Source organism: Cricetulus griseus, assembly GCF_003668045.3.
Source record: "Cricetulus griseus strain 17A/GY chromosome 1 unlocalized genomic scaffold, alternate assembly CriGri-PICRH-1.0 chr1_0, whole genome shotgun sequence".
Taxonomy (NCBI): Eukaryota; Metazoa; Chordata; class Mammalia; order Rodentia; family Cricetidae; genus Cricetulus; species Cricetulus griseus.
This window is the reverse complement of record NW_023276806.1, coordinates 190,043,963-190,064,774: the sequence shown is the minus strand read 5'-3', so window position 1 is coordinate 190,064,774 and position 20,812 is coordinate 190,043,963. Positions and strand designations below refer to the sequence as shown.

General features: G+C 46.7%; 1 protein-coding gene across 1 annotated transcript; it reads left to right on the top strand.

Annotated features, from left to right (window-relative positions):
• The first annotated feature begins 12,308 nt into the window (after positions 1-12,308).
• Positions 12,309-19,727, top strand: Tmem213 (transmembrane protein 213). Its single transcript, XM_027391475.2, has 3 exons — positions 12,309-12,456; positions 18,421-18,489; positions 19,558-19,727. Exons 1-3 carry the CDS (start codon positions 12,309-12,311, stop codon positions 19,725-19,727), a joined length of 387 nt encoding a protein of 128 aa, XP_027247276.1.
• Positions 19,728-20,812: the final 1,085 nt, after the last annotated feature.

Genomic DNA, 20,812 nt, shown 5'->3' with positions numbered 1-20,812 from the left:
GCTGGTCTCAAACTCACAGAGATCCACCTGCCTCTGCCTCCGGAGTGCTGGGATTAACATGTGCCACCAACGCCCACCGCCTGAAAATGTTTTCATTCGCATAATTTTTCTTTAATTTTAGGGAGTTTTTTAACTTTTTTTACTTTTCCAATATTTATTCATTCATATTTTCTTCATAGACAAATAAGTCACTTGTCAACAATAATAGTTTTATTTCCCCCTTTCCAATAACTTTGCCTTTTATTTCCTGTCTTATTGCATTGTCTAGGATTCTAGGATGAGGTTGCAAAGGCATGGTGAGGGGAGCCACCAACTTGCTCCTCATCTTGGTGTTTCACAGTACAAAGGCCCTGAGACAGAAACACTGGAGAAGTCTGAGGAAAGAGTAGAAACTGCATTAGTTAACAGGAACTCCACAGCAAGGTCCTGCCAACTCAGTGACTCAAGACATAAAAAGTGGCCAGGTATGGTGGCACACATCTGTAACTGCAGCATTCGGGAAGTAGAGGCAGGGGGATCTCAGTGAGGCAGATAACATCCTGCCAGCCTGGTCTACATTGTGAACTCCAGGATAGCCAGGACTACAGAGAGACAATATTTTAAAAGGAGAAGAAGAAAGGAGGAGGAGGGAGAGGAGGGAGGGGGAGGAGGAGAAGAAGACGAAGAAGACGAAGACTAAGAAGACGAAGAAGAAGAAGGTAGTGCACACTTTAAATTCCAGCAGAGGCAGGAGGATCTCTGTGAGTTCAAAGCCAGCCTGATCTACAGAGTGAGTTGCAGGACAGCCAGGGCTACACAGAGAAAGCCTATCTTGGAAAAACAAACAAATAAGATAGGGAAGAAAGGAAAGAAGAAAAAAGGGAGCAAATACATCTGCTGCTCCAATAGAAACTCAAATGATTGCCTCTGCAGAGACCCCACTACCACATAAGGCCACATTCTGAGCTACCACAAATTAGAGGGTGGGGACACAATGCAATCCATAGCATGGAAGAGAGCCCCAGAGCCCCAGGACTGAGCAGCAGGGAGAGCAAAGGTTTGAAAGCTGGACAGAGACAGCAGACATCACAAAGAGGGAGGGCGGGCCTAAAATAACGTGCAAGAGAAGAAAGTGTCTCGGGAGATCACAAAGACAGTGGAGTTTTCTGGGGTCACAGTGAGCCTTACCCCATGGGTTGGAGAGAACAGAATCCAGAGTAAGAAGTATGGAGTTAAGAAGTCAATGACAAATGAAGAAAAGATAGAACAATCGTAGACAAAAGATGAGGTTGTGAAAAAAAGGAAGGCATAAGGCCACAGCTGAAGAAAAAAATGAGACCTCGTGGAAGAGGTCTGTGGTGGCTTAAAATAGGCTTACTAGTTTGAATACCTTGTCCTCAGTTGGTGGAAGTATTTGGGAAGGATTCGGAGGTGTGGCTTTGTTTGAGGCCGCACCTCAAACAAAACCCATATATTGGGTTGAACTTTGAGGAATCAAAAGCTTCCCACCATCCCAATACTCTCTCTGCCTCCTGTTTGTGGATCAGATGTGACCTATTGGCCACTGCTCCAGCACCACGCCTGCCTGTGGCCACGCTCCCTGCCAGGATGGCCATGGACTCCTATCCCTCTGGAACTGCAATCAAATGGTGATTTTGTAAAATGCCTTGGCCATGGTATTTTAACACAGCAATAAAAAAGTAACTAAGACAATTTTATTCTTGTTCAAGGGAAGGGGCAGTTGAATTTGTGTGTCCTGGGTACACAGCTCATCTAGAAAATGAAGACTTCGCCAGGCAGTGGTGGTGATCCCAGCACTTGGGAGGCTGAAACAGGCCAATCTCTGTGAGTTCAAGGCCATCCGGGTCTATAAAGTAAGTTCCAGGACAGTCTCCAAAGCTACAGAGAAACCATGTTTTGGGAAAAAAAAGAAAGAAAGAAAGAAGGAAAGAAAGAAAGGAAGGAAGGGAGAAAGAAAGAAAGAAAGAAAGAAAGAAAGAAAGAAAGAAAGAAAGAAGAAAAGAAAGAAAACAAAAACTTCTACTTTTCCTTTCCAGCTACATGCACTTAAGACAGTCCCTTTGAACTAGGAGATTTTTATCATTTAAATTTCCCTAGAGCATCCTGCTTGAGCTCAAATTCCCACCAATGCTGACACAGAAAGTCAGAGCAGGGCAAATGGTAGCGAGGACAGTCTACTTCACCCCAAACGAAAGTAAACCTCAAGTCTGAACTGCTTCACTCAAGAGAGAAGGAAAACACGAAATGCACACAGCCCTGGTCCCTACAGGAGTTTCTAGTGACTCATGAGAAAGTGAGAAACAGTCTGTTTCTTTGAAAGAAACAAAAACAAAACAGGCCACCAATGCCTGTTTTTTTGTTTTTTCTCCTATAAAACAAATGATTAAAGAAACAAGAATGAGCCAGGCATGGTGGCACATGCCTTTAATCCCAGTACTTGAGAGACAGAGGCAGTCAGATCTCTATGAGTTCGAGGCCAACCTGGTCTACATAGTGAGTTCCAGGACAGCCAGGGCTATGCAAAGAAAACCTGTCTTGAAAAACAACAATAGAAAGGAGTAGACAATTCTCCTGCAAATCATTAATTCTCCTATAAATCATTAAACACTCATATACATTTGAATTGATTCTATTTTGCAGTTCCAGGGATGGAACCCAGTGATCCACTACCAAGTCACACCCCCAACCCTCTTTTTCCTTTTTTCAAGGCCGGATCTCACTAAGTTGCACAGGCTGGACTTGAACGCAGATCCCTCCTGGCTCTCGGTTTTCCCAGTTACAGACCCGAACCACCAAACCTGGCTAGCAATATCCACATATTTCTACATACTCTCAAAATGCCCATCTCAGTGCACTGAAGGAAAATAACAGTTAAATTTGATCTCCAGAGAAAGAAACCTCAGAACCAAATCCAAAGTCAACACTGTTTTTGACATTTAATACTTGACACCAATGACATGCTGCCAATTGAAGCCACTTCACACTTGCCCTTGAAGGTCTCTGGGGAGGCACTTGAATGGCCTGAGGACTTTCTATAAAATGGCTCTGAAGCTGGGCTGTCCACTGGCAGTGTCGCTGTGCACAGAAGGCTCTTGCAGTCTCTGCCCACACCAGGATTAGAAGGACACTGGCCACACGCACAAATTCAATCACACAAGATCAACCTATGAGAGAGTGGCGCTTAGGAAACAGAAGTGGGTAAGCAGATGGCAAACTTAAATGCTTTCGAGGAATTTTAGCCCAACAAAATACTCTAGCTAAAGTCACACCAGCTTCCCAAAGACCATTGTCTAATATTTTGGAACCAGATTCCAGCCAGTCCACCTTCATTAAAATAGATGATTTTATCATGCACTTAAGTCTAGATTGCCTGCATTGTTGGCCAGCCGCAGTGCTAGTGAAGAGCTCGAATAGGAGCAAGCAATTTGAAGTTGCTTCCCAGAGAGGGTCACTAGCCTTCCTCCAACTCCCACCCCTCACAAAGGACTCCATTGATGGTGACATCGCCGGCTAGTCTGTATTCCAGTGCGCAGTGATCTAATTTATGGATCTGGGAAGCAGGATCCTCCCTGCCATGGAAATTGTCACTTCCTCCTGGCTACAGGCTGTCTCTCACAGTGTCATTCAGAGACTCTGGTGCGGTCCAATTCAATTTGGCTCTTGCTGCTGTGTACAGCTTTGTATCCTCTAGGTGGCGCCCTGGGACGCAGAGCAGCAGTCACAGACAGTGACTTTTCCCTTGGCCTCTTCCACAGTCACAAGCTAATTCCAGGAAAGGCCCTCTGGGGTGTGGTTCTCCAGCAGTCCTCTTTTCTGCCTCAACGTATCTTGGTTTACCTCACCACACAAAGGAGATGTAGGAAGACACCATTCCACCACAGAGAACAAGGTGGCACATGGTTTTTCATGGCAGATTTTCCCTGAGTTTCTAAACTTTTCACTAGCAGTGGCTACCAGCAATTTGCCTTTGGTAAAAGTTAGTCTAAACTGCACTGAGTTCCCCGCCCCCCTTTAAAAAATTTTTAGTTTTAGCTGGGCTGTGGTTGCATACGCCTTTGATCTCGGCACAGAGCCAGACAGATCTTTGTGAGTTTGAGGCCAGCCTGGTCTACAGAGAAAGTTCCAGGACAGCCAGGGCTATACAGATAAACCCTGTCTCAAAAACAAACAAAACTAGTTTTACTTCAAAATATTCATTTAGCAGTTTCTTTTTTCCATATTTACTATCATATACTAATTACAGTCATAGACAACTTAGAAATCCTCTAAGCCACCACCCTCGGGGAAGACCACTCTTGCCCAATGAGCTGGTGGTAAATCAGAGGCAGCACACAAAACTCCAGCCTTTAGGTCTGTTCCTGTGATCACTGCAGCTTTTCCAGTTGTTCTCTCTAAGGCTGACCCTTGTCTGCCCCCATCTGCATTAGGCAATAAACTCCTTTTGGGGGTCATTTGTCTCCTCTCAGTGGGTTCTGAGTACCCAAGACAAAGGCCTTCCCACACAGTATTGAGGGTATCATTTGTCTCCCCCAGGTATCTTAAGCAGTGGTATGACCAGTTTCCCGCAAGATGTGCTAACGTGGGAACTTGAATCCAGGGCTGCCAGCAAGGGTTGGCTGTGTTCCCCAGGGGGCTGAGGGCAGTCTGGAAGAAGGAAGAAAGGGAAGACAGGAAGTAAAGGGGGTCACAGAAGAGGCCAAGTCACTGTAGGAGAGAAGTTAGATATTGGGAAGGCAGACCTAAAAGTGGCTAATCATCTGGTCCTCTTCAGTTTCCTGTAGACAGAACTGGTAGGAGAAACTGGATGTTCATATAAACATACCTTGTTTCTCAACAACCCTAGCTTAAAGTTACTCTTGGAGGACACGCATTTCTGTTTATTAAACAAAAATGAATCTGGCCACAAGCACTGTTGTGCCAACACAAGCAGTTTGCATAGATGATAAGGTGGAGAACCCGAACTTGCCAATCACTGGGCTAGAAGGTTGACAAGCCCCTCCCCTCTAATTGCCTATCAGCTTCACCTCAAAATGCCCTTACCCTTTTGATGCTCATAACTTTCTACCCTTCGTAACAGAACCACCCCACAATGTGTTTGGCTCCCTTAAAAACTAAGGAGAGGATGATGGCTCAGTGGTTAAGAGCATTGGCTTCTCCTGCAGGGGACCTGGGGCTGATTTTTAGCACACATAGCAGTTCACAGCCATCTGCAACTCCAGTCTGACACCTTCTCTTCTCCACGGGCACTAGGCACACACATAGCATACATGCAGACAAAACACTGAGACATATAAAACAAAAATAAATGCATCTTATTTTAAAGGCAGGGGTGGGGGTGGGGGCTGCAGACTCTAGTCTCAGGAAGTCACCGTCATCAGGATTGTTAGAGAAGATGAAAAAGGAGAGCTCTCAGCCCTCCAGCCCCTCCTCCTTCCTTCCCTCTTCCCTTTGAAGTCCTGAGGCCCTCTGTCCTATCAGGATCTCCAGCCCCTGAACGAACTTGGTTCTCCCCTACCAATCTGTCATCCAAACCCTGGTCTTTGAGGAGCTGCAGCCCAGACCTGAACTCCAGCGCCATCCTCAGCATGGACCTTTACCAGAGATTGAAAGGCAAAGTTCAAAGACCCAAGATGGACATGTGATACAAGGGCCTTCCACATTCACATGGGAAGTATCTTTATCGCGAGAGAGCCTTACACACGCATACACTTTGCCCTCTCCAAGACTTTTACAAATGAAATCAGAGACATAGATTAAATGGGGTAAGGGGCCATGACCCCCATCCTCTTGGCCATCTCTGCCCCCAGCTACTACCATGTGCCTGACCACTGACATGATTATTCCAAAGTGCTTTTTGTTTGTTTGTTTTAAAGAATGTGTAACCAAACACTGTCTCACCTATTTGGAAAGGAAATCTTGTGACAGTTCCTACAGAATGTCTAGCTTTGAATGAGCTGACTTCCTGGTACACTCTCCAAAGTAAACCCGGTACAGACACGTATGAGAGGGGCCACTGGCTCTTAGAGCTCCTTCCGCTGCACACCTGTGGAAAGCAAGTCATTCTGGTGACTGAGAATTACCCTGAAGCCCTTCATCAGAGGTCAGAGAAGTCAGTCCATCCTATATTATAACAAAGTACACATCTGATAAGCAAATATTTGTCACTTTCTTACAGACAGTCTCAAAATGAACAATAACTGATTAAAAAATAAAGAAAAGTAGGGGCTGGACCATTACCCTCCTCCACAGATTTCCATTTTGGAAGGATAGGTTCAACTCCTAGCTAACATATTAAAACATACTCAGACTAGAGACATGGCTCAGTGGGTAAGAACACTGGCTGCTCTTCCAGAAGACCTTGGTTCAGTTCCCAGCACCCACGTGGCCACTCACAACCAGTTCCAGAGCATCACATGTCTTCTTCCACCTTGGGTGCCTGCACACACATGTACATGTACACACACACACACACACACACACACACACACACACACACTCACACTCACACGCAGACACCATAAATAATAAAAATTAAAAATATTAAATGTATCTGGGTGGTGGTGGCCCATGCCTTTAATCCCAGCTTGCCACAGGAGGCGGAGGCAGGAGGATTTCTGAGTCCAAGGCCAGCTTGTTACAGAGTAAGTATCAGGACAGCCAGGGCTACACAGAAACTCTGTCTTGAGAAACAAACAATTGCTTGATTTTTCTATTGCTCGTCATAATTATTTATGTTGCCTCAAGTTTGCTTATTTTTTGTTATTGCTTTGTAGCTGTTATTTTGGATCTGAGGACATTTTTGTCAGGTCTCGAACATTTTGGAGATTCTTGGAGGTCTTGTAGATTCTCTGCCCTGCTCTGCCATCAAATGCCAAGTAGATAAATCAATGCTGCTTTTCAATGCTCTTTGTAAGGTTGATTGAGAGAAAACCGTTGAAGGATTTGTTCATGTGGGGGAGGCTTTGGGAGAAAATAAATTCCTCTCTGGATTTGGTACTATCAGAAAGCAAAATTACCCACAATGTAAAGATCATAATTGGCTTTTTGTGTGATTGCAGAATGGAACACCACCTCCTTCTATAGCACCAAATAGGTTTTCCAAAGTGCTGTGTGGAAGAGTTGTCTGTACAGACAGGGAAGGATGAAGGAGCCCAGATGGGTCATTTCAAAGTGAGCATCCTTGTGAGGTGGGGACAGGGGACAGAGCAATGGGAAATGACTCACCAGTTGGCATCCTGCTACCTTTCTTGGAGAGCACCAATGCAGGGAATGTGGCTAGAAACTGGCCATCTCCTCAATCCTTGGAGAGCCAGATAAGCAGCTGGGGTTCAGTGTGGTGCTGTGGAATGCTGGCTTGAGTGAACCCATTTTTGAGGTTCAGTCTGTTCTGTTGGGGCACAAAGCAGAAGCCTGGTCCACAGTGTCAGCTTTCCATTGTTTCATTTTTACCTTAACAGTACTGAGAGCAGGCAAGCTGCAAGCATCCCCTGTCATTTCCAGTTCCTGAATCGGTGAATCATGTATGTGACCAGGCTGTCCAGCCACCCTCCTCACACTGAGGCCACAAAGTGTAGGAAACACGAGAAGCATTTGTGCTTTAAGGCCGCTAACAGGTCCATCTTTACTCCCTGTGTTCATTTTCTCTTGGCTTTATTTCTCATTACTTCAGCCTCTAACCCTGTGTGCATCACAGCAGCATAGGAATAAACCAGTAGATAGGCAGCACTATTGTGCCCTAAGACTGCCTTTCTCTCGTTTCTCTGATAGTTTGTATTGATAGTAAACTTTCTAGTGAAGTGGAGCTGAGCGCTTTGAGTTCTGACCACCCACCTGCTCTGAGTGCTAAGTGCTTTTACATGGATTATTTCATTGAGTTATCCTGAGAATTCTAATAATATGGCAGGCACTAGCCTCCTATTTTCAGATAGGGAAACTGAAGCTGAGCATTAAATGACCTGCCCAGGACCACCCAGCCAGTGAGAGGCAGGGCTGGGATTCGATCCTGGTTGGGTTCACTCCATAGTCACTTTACCCCCCTTTCATAGAGGCCATTTCTTAGATTCTCTGCAGAGTCCAGAAATGGGCTGCACTCATGGAGCCGGAGCTACTGACAGTCACAGCCACTCAGTGTGGCTTCAAGGGGCCAACCATGGGTCATCGGCAAGTGCAGTATGTGGTCTTTATTTTAAAAAATACATTTATTTTATGTATGTGCCTGAGTGTGTGTGTGTGTGAGTGTGTGTGTGTGTGTGTGTGTGTGTGTGTGTGTGTGTGTGTGTGTGTGCGTGCGTGTTATGTGCATGCAGGAGTCTGTGGAGACTAGAAAAGGCCATTGGATCCCTTGGAACTGAACTTAACAATTGTGAGCCATCATGTGTGTGCTGGGAATCAAACTCTGAAACTCTAGGAGATCAAAAGGTGCTCTTAACCACTAAGCCATCTCTCCAGCCCGAAGTATATGTTCTTAACAGCTCAGCCACCTCTGGCCTCTCTTCTTTAATTGATTTTGAGGTAGTGGGGATGGAACAACACAAGGCCCTTGGACATGGTAGACAAACATTCTACCACTGACCTATCTACTCTCACCTCCCTAAATTTTTTAATTACATTTATTTTAGAATTTCACATATGTATACTATATATATATATATATAATTTCCCCTCCATCTCCTTCCTCCACCCCCTCCCAAAACCTACCTCACCCTACTCGCTCTCAAATTCATAACCTCTTTTAAAATATTATCATTACACATATATACAGCCCAGGCTCACATTGAACTTACTATGTGCCCAGGTTGGCCTGAATCTCAAGATCCTCCTGCTTCGGGCTGGAGAGATGGCTCAGAGGTTAAGAACACTGGCTGATCAGGGAAATGCAACTCTGAGATACCATCTTACTCCTGTCAGAATGGCCAAAATCAAAAACACCAATGACAGTGTATGCTGGAGAGGATGTAGAGAAAGGGGAACACTCCTCCACTGCTGGTGGGAGTGCCAACTTGTGCAGCCACTGTGGAAATCAGTATGGCGACACCTCAAGAAAATGGGAATCAGTCTACCACAAGATCCAGCAATTCCACTTTTAGGCATATGCCCAAAAGAAGCACATTCATACAATAAGGACATCTGTTTAACAATGTTCATAGCAGCACTATTTGTAATAGCTAGAAACTGAAAGCAGCCTAGGTGCCCCTCAACCGAAGAATGGATAGAGAAAATGTGGTACATTTACACAATGGAGTACTACTCAGCAGAAAAAAACAATGGAATCTTGAAATTTACAGAAAAATGGATGGAACTAGAAGAAACCATTCTGAGTGAGGTAACTCAATCACAAGAAGACAAACATGGTATGTACTCACTCATATGTGGATTTTAGACATAGAGTAAAGGATTACCAGCCTATAATCCACACTGCCAGAGAAGCTAGTAAACAAGGAGGACCCTAAGAGAGACATACATGGTCCCCTGGAGAAGGGGAAAGGGTCAAGATCCCCTGAGCAAATTGAGAGCATGGGAAGAGGGGGGAGGGAGCTAGGAGAATGAGAAGGGAAGAAGAGGAGGGATGCAGAGGACATGAGGGAGCAGAAAGGTTGAGTCGGGGAAGAATAGAAGAAAAGATATGTGATAGGTAGGGTTTTAGTTGGGGGGTGGTGGGGAGGACAGGAGGGAGAAGGGAACTGGGATTGGCATGTAAAACAATCTTGTTTCTAATTCAAATAAAAAAATTTGAAAAAAAAAAAAAGAACACTGGCTGTTCTTCCAGAGGTCCTGAGTTCAATTCCCAGCAACCACATGGTGGCTCACAACCATCTGTAATGAGATCTGGTGCCCTCTTCTGGTGTGCAAGCATATATGGAGGCAGAATGTTGTATACATAATAAATAATAAATCTTAAAAAAAAAAATCCTCCTGTCTCAGGCTCATAGTCGCTGGAAGTGCAGGTATGAGCACCACACCCAGTTTGAGATCTGTTTTCAAACCTCATCTGAAGTGTCCCTGTCTGTAAGTTCCATAGAGACAGCTTCCAAGTCATAAGATAAAGTTTCCTTTGTCACGTGTTCAGGGCCATTCACAATCTGTTCTCAGCCCATCCAGTTAAACCGTGTCCCCCACCTGTGCTCACAGAACAGTGTACTCACTATCTGGACAAGGAGATCTATCATAAAGGTCCTGGCCACGCCCTTGTGCTGGGTGAGCTACGAATCTTTAAGGGCTGGGTGAAGAACACCACCCGTCTCCATCATGAGATGCTCTCTCAAGCCCTTTGTCCCCAACCAAGGGCAGGCGCACAGTCTTGCTACTTGGACATTGGTGAATGTCCAAACAGTGGTTGGCTTGCACTGGACATTTTTGGGTACGACCGAAATTGAGCTGTCTGAAACACTTCTATCCCATTCCCCAAACCACTAATTTATTCCTTTGGAAACATATGAAGCAGGCGTCCTTCTGGGCTGCCACCATGTCCTCCCATAGAGCTTTTCTGGTTTATTTTACATTTTGTGGTTCTTGGGGCTTGGAGGCTTTTGCGGGAGGGGAAAAGGCTTCATGTAGCCCAGGCTGGCCTCGAACTCTTGATCCTTCTGCTTTGGCCCCTTAAGTGCTGGCGCTACAGGAGTGAGTGACCAGGCATGACGTCCTTCTCCCTAGTCTTGAGTGAGTGGGATTGCACCCATCACTTTCTTACTAGGCTGACTGTGAGCAAGACCACAGGGCATAAGTGTGGCAGCTTGCCACGCTCATATAGCTCTCACTTTAGATGGGGGAGTTCTACCTGCAACTCCCCTCTGCACACGCAAACTTCCATAGCAACTTCCCTGTAAGCCCGCCCCGGCTCCTCTCAGCAGAGTCAATCATTTCCTCTTCTGTCTTCCCATAACTCTCTTACCACATTGCATCCAAGTTCTCCCCTGCTTGGTCTCTCTGCTGGAGCATGCTCTCCTCAAGGACAGGAACCAGGTCCCAGTCACCCCAGAGTCTCAAATGCTAGCTGGGCTCATGGGTGCCTTTCTCCCTCAAGGTGAGTATACAGCACACAGCAGTCAGCTCTCCTCGTCACTTCCTGACACCTCAGGTCCTTGTCATCAATTATAGTCTGATCGTATTAAATGGAAAATTACAAAACAATTCCTAAGTTGCGCTGCTGCTGTTGTTATTACTATTATTATTGGTTTTTCGAGACAGGGTTTCTCTGTGTCTCCCTGACTGTCCTGGAACACTCCCTCTGGAGACCCAGCTGGTCTCAAATTCAGATATCCACCTGCCTCTGCTTCCCCGAGGGCTGGCATCAAAGACATACACCACCACCACCCAGCATTCTAAGTTCTAAATAGTTTAATATAGTGTCATAATTGGTGTCTAATTATTAGTTGTGTTAGTAATCTTTTACTACGACTATAAATTGCACATTATCATAGGTATGTATTTCTAGGAAAGTTTGTGTGTGCGCGCATGCGCAAACATGCTTCAGCCACACGAGCCCGCTTCAGCAGTGCTCATGGTTTCAAGTATCCACTTGAGATCTTGGCATGCACTGCCTTAGGTAGGGACACTTAGATGAGAACCCTACCAATCATTTAGACTGAAAGCAGGGTTCTGTCAGAGACCAGCATCTTTACACGGCCTCCCCCTCGCTTCCCGATGCAACTACACATTTCCCAGTGGCCCTCCAGGCCTCCGGCTCCCATCATGACCAAGATTCATCTACGCCAAGGTCACAGTGGGCTTCCGAGCACCATTTGCTGGTGGCCTCTGTGAGTCTGTCTTCCCTCCTGCAGTGTCTCCTTCTCCTCTCCACCTGCCAAAATACTACGCATGCTTCAAGGCCCAGTCCCAATGTCATTTTCTCCCTGAAGTGTCGCATCAGAAGAGGTGGCTTGGCTTCTTGCTGCTAATGCTCAAAGTCCTTAGTCATTTAGTCATTCCCCAGGCTGCTCAGGGTCCTGAGTTTTGTAACAGCAACGTCCTGAGTGTGGGTATTTGCAGGCTGTAGCGTAGTACAGTGCATACAGTCGGTGCTCAATAAATACCGGAGAATACACACTACACCTGCAGGTGAAGCGACAGCAAGCTCAGCCCCCAAGGAGCAATTGTTTCTTTCCTTAATAGGAACAATTTTGCCTCAAAAACAACAGAGGGCAGGGATTGCCCCTCCTCCCCTCCCCCAGCCACGGTTACAGAGGCTGAGCGGGTTTGACGGGCAGTTTCTTTGGCTCCACCCTCTTTCTTCCCCCCACCCCACCCCCAACATTGAACAGATCAACTCCTGCAGGACAGGAGACACCTCAGACACAGCGCACACGGGACACATGGTCCCCAGCCCGAGGCACCCCTGCGCCAACATGGTCCAGACAGGTGTCTGCTCCCTCTGCCTCCCCGGGTACCTCACCTCTGCCCCGCAGGCCACCTTGCTCTTCAGCCTGGTGCTCGCCTCCTTCCACTCGTCCTGCGGCACAGGTAATAGTTCTGAGCTTTATTCTTGGCCACCTTGGAAAGGGGAGGGCAGGACCGAGGGGGAGGGGAGGATCCCTTGGCCCGGGTTGGTCCTGCACTTTGAAGAGAGGAAACAAGTTGCTTGTTTCCCTGGAGGATTAAGCGGGGAGCTGGGGTGCCAGTCGGCTGGGGGGGTGTCTTGGGTTTGCCTGTGACAATTCCTTTGCTAGGACAGCAGCAGTCACCCCTGTTGGCCCTTGCCACAAAACAAAACAAAACAACAACAAATTTGCGGACTGGTGGACTGGGCCAAACTGGTAGAAAGGGATGTGCGCGGCTCCTGGGGCTCAGGATGAGCCCTCGCCTTCCCTTAGCGCTCGCTGGCAGAGTTTCCCTCCAACCCAGACTTCTCTAAGTCCAGAAGCTGACAACACTCAGCTCTCCAATCTTTCTGGGTGCCCCAGGGCGGGCATCAGAAACTTGGGGTTCTCACCCCGGGGTCTCAAGAGCCCTGGCTTTCCCAGACCAGGCTCTGCGCCTGAGCATCTAGGGGTCTGGCTTTGCTTTGACCCTGCTCAGCGGGTCCCACTCCCGACACACACCTCTCAACACACAGCCATCCCGAGTCTCTCCTGTAGGGTCTGTCTGGGCCGCTCTTGGGACCCTCCAGAGCCACAGAGCCTTGACCTCTCTTCATCCCACATACTGCCTGTGTCATCTAGAGCAAATTACTTCACCTCTCTGTGCCCAGATTCGTAACACTGGGGGTAAACAGAGCCGTGATTCATAAAGTTACTTACATGGAAGAAAAGAGTTAATAGCTTGTAAAGAATTTACAAGCTGGGTGTTGGTGGCAGCACTCGGGAGGCAGAGACAGGTGGATCTCTGTGAGTTCGAGGCCAGCCCGGTCTGAGTTCCAGGACTGCCTCCAAAAGCAACAGAGAAACCTTGTCTCAAAAACAAACAAACAAAAATAACCCTAAAATTGTAGCAAGCACACAATGAACAGATCAGGTATGGCTATTCTTAACTTATCTACCACAGCCGGGCGTTGGTGGTGCACGCCTTTAATCCCAGCACTCGGGAGGCAGAGGCAGGAGGATCCCTGTGAATTCGAGACTAGCCTGGTCTACAGGAGCTAGTTCCAGGACAGCCTCCAAAGCCACAGAGAAACCCTGTCTCAAAAAACAAAAAAAAACAAACAAACTTATCTACCACAAATAAGAGTGTTCATTTTTTGTTTGTTTTTGCGGTGGTTGTTTTTCTTCTGTCTACCATGACAGAGTCATGTTGAGTCTCCCCCTCATGTACCAGTCCCTGGCTGGTTCTTAGAATGCTGAAGGGTGACATTCAAACACTTGGAGATTCCACTGGACTACTCCATCTGAAGCACCCAGATAGTGAGTGGGGTTTGACCTCTAAAAATGGCAGCTTCTCAAGAGTGGTGGCAGCACACAGCTTTAATCTCAGTCCTCCGAGGTAGAGGCAGGCAGATCTCTGAGTTCAAGGCCAGCCTGATCTATAGAGCAAATTCCAGGACAGCTAGGACTACACAGAGAAACCATGTCTCAAAAACCAATAAAAAAATAAATACCAATAAATAAGTATGACAATTTCATAGGGTTAACCTAATATTGGCATCCAATTAGGTTGTTTTTCTTTTCTATTCACTTATTCTGGCTGAGAACATCCCCTCCCTAGGTGGAGAGACCAGATCAAGGCTAAGGAAGTGGTTTGGTTTTGAAGGAAAATTCTAATGCCCAGGAATCAGTTTCTTCAAAACAAAGCTCACCTCTAAGCTGTGTAAATAATTTACAACAGTAGTCAGATTGTATCAAGGTAATTACCATACTTTTCAGTGGCAGGAGTACTGGGGACTGGGTGGCAGCAGTTTTGTGGTTGTGGTTAAGCTCTCTCCCTCAATTACCCTGTCCTGTGTCAACAGCACCTCTGAAGGGCCCGCTGACCTGCAGGCATTGGGCATTGAGAGACCTAAGCTCTCCTTTACATTTTCAAGAAAGGTTCTTCAAAAATCAGTCTCTTGGGCCTGGCAGGAGCTCATTTGGGGGATAGCCTGCCTAGCACAAACCCCAGGATCAATCTCCAGCACCACTGAACACAGCACAGCGGTGGTCATCTGTCACCTCAGTACTCAGGAGGTAGAGGTAGGAAAATCAGGAGTTCAAAATCTTCCTCAGCTGCATAGAAGGCTCAAGGCCAGCTTGAGATACAGGAGAGCCTGCCTTTAAAAACACAAATGAACAAAACAAAACAAAAGACAAACAAAACTCCTGCTTTTAACCTGCCTACCTAGATTGGTATTTGTGTGGATAGAATTTTCTTCAATGGTAGGTGCTTCTGGTTGAACTGTGCTTCCAATAAGGTGACCACCAGCCACAGGTGACACTTGAACACACTTCAGATATGACTAAGGCGATGGATGAGAATGTGGTATCCGTGCTGCCACTAAGTCTGAGTATTGGGCAAAAGCCTGGAGATTTAGTTAAAAGTAGAGACGTCCAGCCGCTTGTACTACGTGCGTCTATCCAACTCTAGTCATCTTCCTTATTCCAGGGAAGAGCAGCCTTATATATACTTACAGCACAGTGGAGAAACCCCAGGCGTCAGAGCTTGTGGAAAAGCTCGTGTTTTCCCATGTGTAGTGGGGCGAGGCCTGGGCTGTAAGCCAGGACTAGAACACAGGATGTAACTGTGGTCATTGGCTGACAAGCAACTCACAGAGACCCCATGGAGGCTGGGACCCAACCTGAGAAAGATGAACTTTTAACTTAAATGCATTTTAAAAGTCAACTTAATGGCTGGGCGTTGGTGGCACACGCCTTTAATCCCAGCACTTGGGAGGCAGAGGCAGAGGCAGGCAGATTTCTGAGTTTTAGGCCAGCCTGGTCTACAGAGTATGTTTCAGGACAGTCAGGACTACATAGAGAAACCCTGTCTCAAAAAAAGGGGGGGAGAGTTGGAGAGATGGATGATGGCTCAGTGGTTAAGAATGCTGGCTGCTCTTCCAAAGCACCAGGGTTCAATTCACATTGCAGTTCACAACTATCTGTAATTCCAGTTCCAGGGGATCTGACACTTTTGTCATACAACCATACATGCAGGCAGAAAACCAATGTGCATTATTTAAAAAAAAAAAAAATCATCTTAAATAGTCCCAGTGGCAAGGAGCCGCTGTCTGGAGTAGCGAAAACACAGCTTTTCTCCCCTGAATCTGAACATTGATCTCTGTAACACAGCACTGCTCCACAAACTCTTGACAGATTGTTTCCATCCTTTACTGTCCCTTGCTTGTCAACTGAGAGACAGTTACAAGCCCTGACGATTGTGGAAAGCAGTAGACGTGTTCACATGGAGATGTAGATATTGTTGATAGCTGTATGCCTGGGTAACTACATCACAACCATCAGAGACAAAGAATCAGGGTTGGATTTCAGTGGGTTATTTGTTCACGAGTTAGAAAGAAACTGAATTTGCAGTAAAGGAGACATTCTGGATTGTTCAGGGCTTGATTCAATTAACACAGAATGGCCACCCTATTGCTATAGCTGTCTGCACAGGAAGCAGTGTCTGCAGCGGGTCCTTTTTGGTTTTGCTCTGTTCTTCTTTTGAGGCACGGTCTTGCCATGTAACCCTGGCCAGCTTGGAACTTGCTATGTAGATCAGACTGGCCACAAACTCAAAGATCCCTTAGGTTCCTCCTCCCAAGTGCTGGGATTAAAGCAGTATGCCACCATGCTCTCCGAAGCGATTTTTTTTAAGAAGAGGAGGGAGAAGAGGAGGAGGTGGGGGAGAATGAGGAGGTGAGGATGATAGTGTCTTTGGATGAGGAAAAAGTGACAATAAAAGGGAGTTCAATTTGGGTCAACATGCCACCAAGATATCTGCAATCCATGTTTATTCCTGTACTGTTTATAGTTCTGAGAAATGGTGCCAGCCTGGGTGTCCATCAGTGGATGGATGACAGGCATGTGGTACAGATGCATGATTTTTACACAGACATAGGGGAAAAATGATGTCACTTGCAGGAAAAATGGATGGAACTAGAAATCATGTTAAGCAAAATAAGCTGAACTCTGAAAGACATATTTCACGTATTTATCTCATATGTGGACTCCAGATAAGTACAGGGAGATTTATAGTCTATTCCATGAATGTGGACGAGGGAGCTGTTCTAGTGTGCTTCTCTACTGCTGGGGCAAAGCACTGACCAAAGGCAAAATTCAAAGAGGGAAGAATTGTTTCACCCGAATTTACAATCTACCAACAAGGGATGCCAAGGCAGGAACCTTGAAGCAGCAGCTGAAGCAGAGGCCATGAAGGAACACTAGTTTGCTCTGCCATGGGTCATGAAGCTTGCCTTTTTTTAAAATTTTTTTTATTTTTTGGTATACAGCATTCTGCTTCCATGTATATCTCACACCAGAAGAAGGCAGCAGATCTCATAATGGATGGCTGTGAGCCACCATGTGGTTGCTGGGAATTGAACTCAGGACCTCTGGAAGAGCAGTCAGTGCTCTTAACCTCTGAGCCATCTCTCCAGCCCAAAGCTTGCCTTTTTATACAAACCAGGACTATGTGTTAAGGAATGGCACCTTCCACAGACAGCTGGGCCCTCCCACACATCAGTCTTTAAAACCTCCACAGCCATCTTTAATCAAGAAAATGCCCCCCAACTTGCCTACAGGCATGGCATCTGATTGAGGCAATTCCCCAGGTGACTCTACTTTACCTCAAGCTGAAGAACAGCACAGGGTAACTTGGAAAGAGGAAAAGGACCCATAGGATGGGAGATGGAACACGGGTTGGTAATAGGTAGGTGAGTATGTTCAGGGCACATGACCTCCAGGAATCAATGTGTTATAATAAAACCTATCTTAGGCTAATTTAAAAATTAAAAATAGAACAAACTCTGTCATTTTATAAGTTTAAAGAAAGAAAGGTAGCTGTGTGTGGGGGCACACCCCTTTAATTGCAGCATTCAGGAGGCAGAGGCAGGTAAATCTCTGAGTTCGAGGCCAGCCTGCTCTACAGAGTGAGTTCTAGGGCAGCCAGGACTGACTATACAGAGAAACCCTGTCTCAGAAAACCAACCCCCCCCCCCGGCAAAAAAAGGAAAAAAAAAAGGTAAGAATAATCCTTCATTTGGACTTAAAATAAAAATACCACTTGCTGACTGGGGGACTTTACCAGAAAGGCACTTTTGATCACAGTTCTGGAGTTGACTGCCTAGGTCAAGGTGTGAGCAGGCTTGTTTTTTTTCTCTCCTGGGGTTACAGATGGTCTCTCTCTCTCACTGTGACCATGAATAGTCATGCCATTCCTCTAAGCCCAAACATTGGTGGGGTCTCTTCCTCCTTTTTGTTTTTGTTTTTCAAGACAAGGTTTCTCTGTGTAGCTTTGGAGCCTATACTGGCACTCGCTCTGTAGACCAGGCTGGCCTCGAACTTTTACGGAGATCCACCTGCCTCTGCTTCCTGAATGCTGGGATTTTAGGACTCTGAATAACCTTATTTAACTTTAATTACTTCTTTTGTCTGTCTCCAAATACAGATGCATGGGAGGGCTAGGGCTTCAGCTGCTGAGTGTGGGGAGTACTCTTTATCCCTCACCAGATTCTTTTTTGTTTTTTTAAAAGATTTTATTTATTTATTATGTATACGTCTATACAGTCTTCTGCCTGCATGCCAGTAGAGGGCACCGGATCTCATTCCAGGTGGTTGTGTGCCACCATGTGGTTGCTGGGAATTGAACTCAGGACCTTTGGAAGAACAGTCAGTGTTCTTAACCACTGAGCCATCTCTCCAGCCCCCCTCACCAGATTCTTAAAGTCACATAAAGCTCTACTGTCTCCACTGGCCCTTCTTGAACAGTCATTATACTCACTACTCATGCACAAAATAATCCAAACCCTCTGCCTGAGGCTCACTTTGCCCTCTGCCTGACACTACCTCTTGCCTTTCCTTGCAGAAGCCAGCAGCGTCAACTCAACCCTGAGTATACACCACCCAGACCCTGGAACCCTGGAGCAGTGTGCCAGTAAGCCTCCCCTGTCAACTGCCCTGACCCTAGAGCCACCCCTGGAACTAGGAATGAAACTTGGGCCCCTCTCTGTCCACTAATAGGTGTCGGGTGGCCCGGTGACTGCCTAGTCTTCCCGGGTAATGGGGGAAGGAGCCTGTCGCAGCACTGTTCACAGACAAGGTTAAACACTAGCTTGGATTTGATCACAGTTTAGTCTCATGTATGGTGAATTTAACGACTCATGCCTTGGCCAGCAGCCAAAGGTGCCCTGAGTGCAAATGTTCTAGCATTTGGAGGTGAGAAGTCTATTTTAAAAAGGTGGTCCACCAGGCAATGGTGGTGCACAGCTTTAATCCCAGCACTCCAGAGGCAGAGACAGATAGATCTCAGTGAGTTTGAGGTCAGACTGGTCTACAGAGCAAGTTCCAGGACAGCCAGGGCATAACAATAGAGAAACCCTGTCTCAAACAAACAAAATCTAGTTGTTCCAACCTCTGCCCAAAGTAGGAGCTGTTTGTAGACTCTTCCCTGGTTTCCATTCATCCACATGTTCCCAGGGTCAGGATGCTCAGAATTTCTATCACACATACCCAATCAACAGAAAGTTTTGCTTCATCTCAACTGTGGCCCCTTTATCCCATCCTCATCTAATGCCCGACTGCCCCTCCATCTCTACACTTACCAAGAGGGGATGAGCAACAGTACCTAGGAGGCCGAGAATACAGCTTTGGGGTCTACAGACTGGAATGTGAGCCCTACTTCTGTCATCTTGTGATCTTGGGCGAAGTACACTTTGAGTTTCTTTGTATGAAGCAGGGATGATAGCTGGGGCTGAACTGAAGCTCACCGGCAGAGCGTATGCTCATCCAAAGCCCTGGGCTCAATCCCCAGCACCCGAACAGTGGTAATGAAGCCGGTAGGTAATAAATACCTTGGGTGCATAAAGCGAAGACTTAGTATATGCTTAACAAGCAGCTTCCAAGGGCCCCCTGCTGTTTCCTGTTCTCATTCTTAACTAATTTGAGAGGGAATGCGGGAGTGTGGCCAGGGTGCTACAATCCCATTCTTGCTTTCCCCCATCAGATGTCGACTTCTGCCCGCTAGCCTCCCTGTGTTGCCAAGCTTCAGTGGATGAATACGGCTGGATTGCTGCGGCGGTCGGCTGGAGCCTCTGGTTCCTCACCCTCATCCTGCTGTGTGTGGACAAACTGATGAAGCTAACTCCAGAGGAGCCCAAACACGTGGCAGCGTGAGCGATGTGCTGTGGCCCCAACAATGGCTATTCCCAAGTGTATGGATGACAGGGAGGGGGAGGAGCTTTCTAGAAGCAGAGTTTCTGTCACTTTAAAGTCATTTGCTCCTCCAAGTCTCTGGCTCCTTTATTATGGATTTGTTGCGGTGGAATCCCAGCACTCGGGAGGCAGAAACAGGCGGATCTCTGTGAGTTCGAGACCAGCCTGGTCTACAGAGTGAGTTCCAGGACAGCCTCCAAAGCAATACAGAGAAACCCTGGGGGGGGGGGCGAATTAGATACAGCCAATAGTAAACGCTCAAGCTGAGAAAGCTCGTTCTTCCGTTTGGGCTGCTATATGGGAGGTGGTGGACACCCAGCTTGTCCCTTCAGTGTGAGCAGACTCGCTTTTGTGTATTTCATCTGCAGCTTTGTTTTGTCTGATTTTTGTGAGTTTCTTGGTTTGTTTTGAGACAGAAATCTCTTGTAATCCAGGCTGGCCTTGAACTCAACGTGTAACTGAGGACTGGTTTCCTGTGACCCAGGCTAGCCTTGAACTTCTGATCCTCCCACCTCTGCCTGGGTTTATAGCTATGCAACACACACACACACACACACACACACACACACACACACACACACACACACACACACACACACACACACACGCATTCAGTGCCAGGCACAGGAGCATTCCACGTTCCCTTATGTTAATGTCACGGTAGGGCTGGGGAGATGTGATTGAAAGGACAACTCTGGGGCAGACTTTCCTGAAATGAGACCATCAGGACTGACCCACAGGGCAGAAGCTGCCATTCAGTTTGAAGTGTGAAAAGAGACAGTAGACTCGAGTTCCTAAGCTCAACAACATGCAGGTACCCACCAAAGCAGTGACCCGAGACCCCTGTTGAGTGTATTTCAGACCACTCTGACTTTCTAAGACACCAGAATACATAGGTCAGTTATGAAGAGACTTTGAATGTTTTTAAATTCTTTTAAACATCTTGAAGCCAAGTTCCCAGACTGGCTGTATCACCATAAGCACTGAGTCTCCAGGGAGACAAGCAGAGCCCCCCAGCAGCTCCAATGCATTCAGAGAGGCAGCTT

Excerpts from the sequence above, each read along its gene's own strand:
- Tmem213 (XM_027391475.2), top strand. The coding sequence starts at position 12,309 with ATGGTCCCCAGCCCGAGGCACCCCTGCGCCAACATGGTCCAGACAGGT. Across the intron at positions 12,457-18,420 it reads CCACTCGTCCTGCGGCACAG|AAGCCAGCAGCGTCAACTCA; the intron begins GTAATAGTTCTG and ends CTTTCCTTGCAG. Across the intron at positions 18,490-19,557 it reads AACCCTGGAGCAGTGTGCCA|ATGTCGACTTCTGCCCGCTA; the intron begins GTAAGCCTCCCC and ends TTCCCCCATCAG.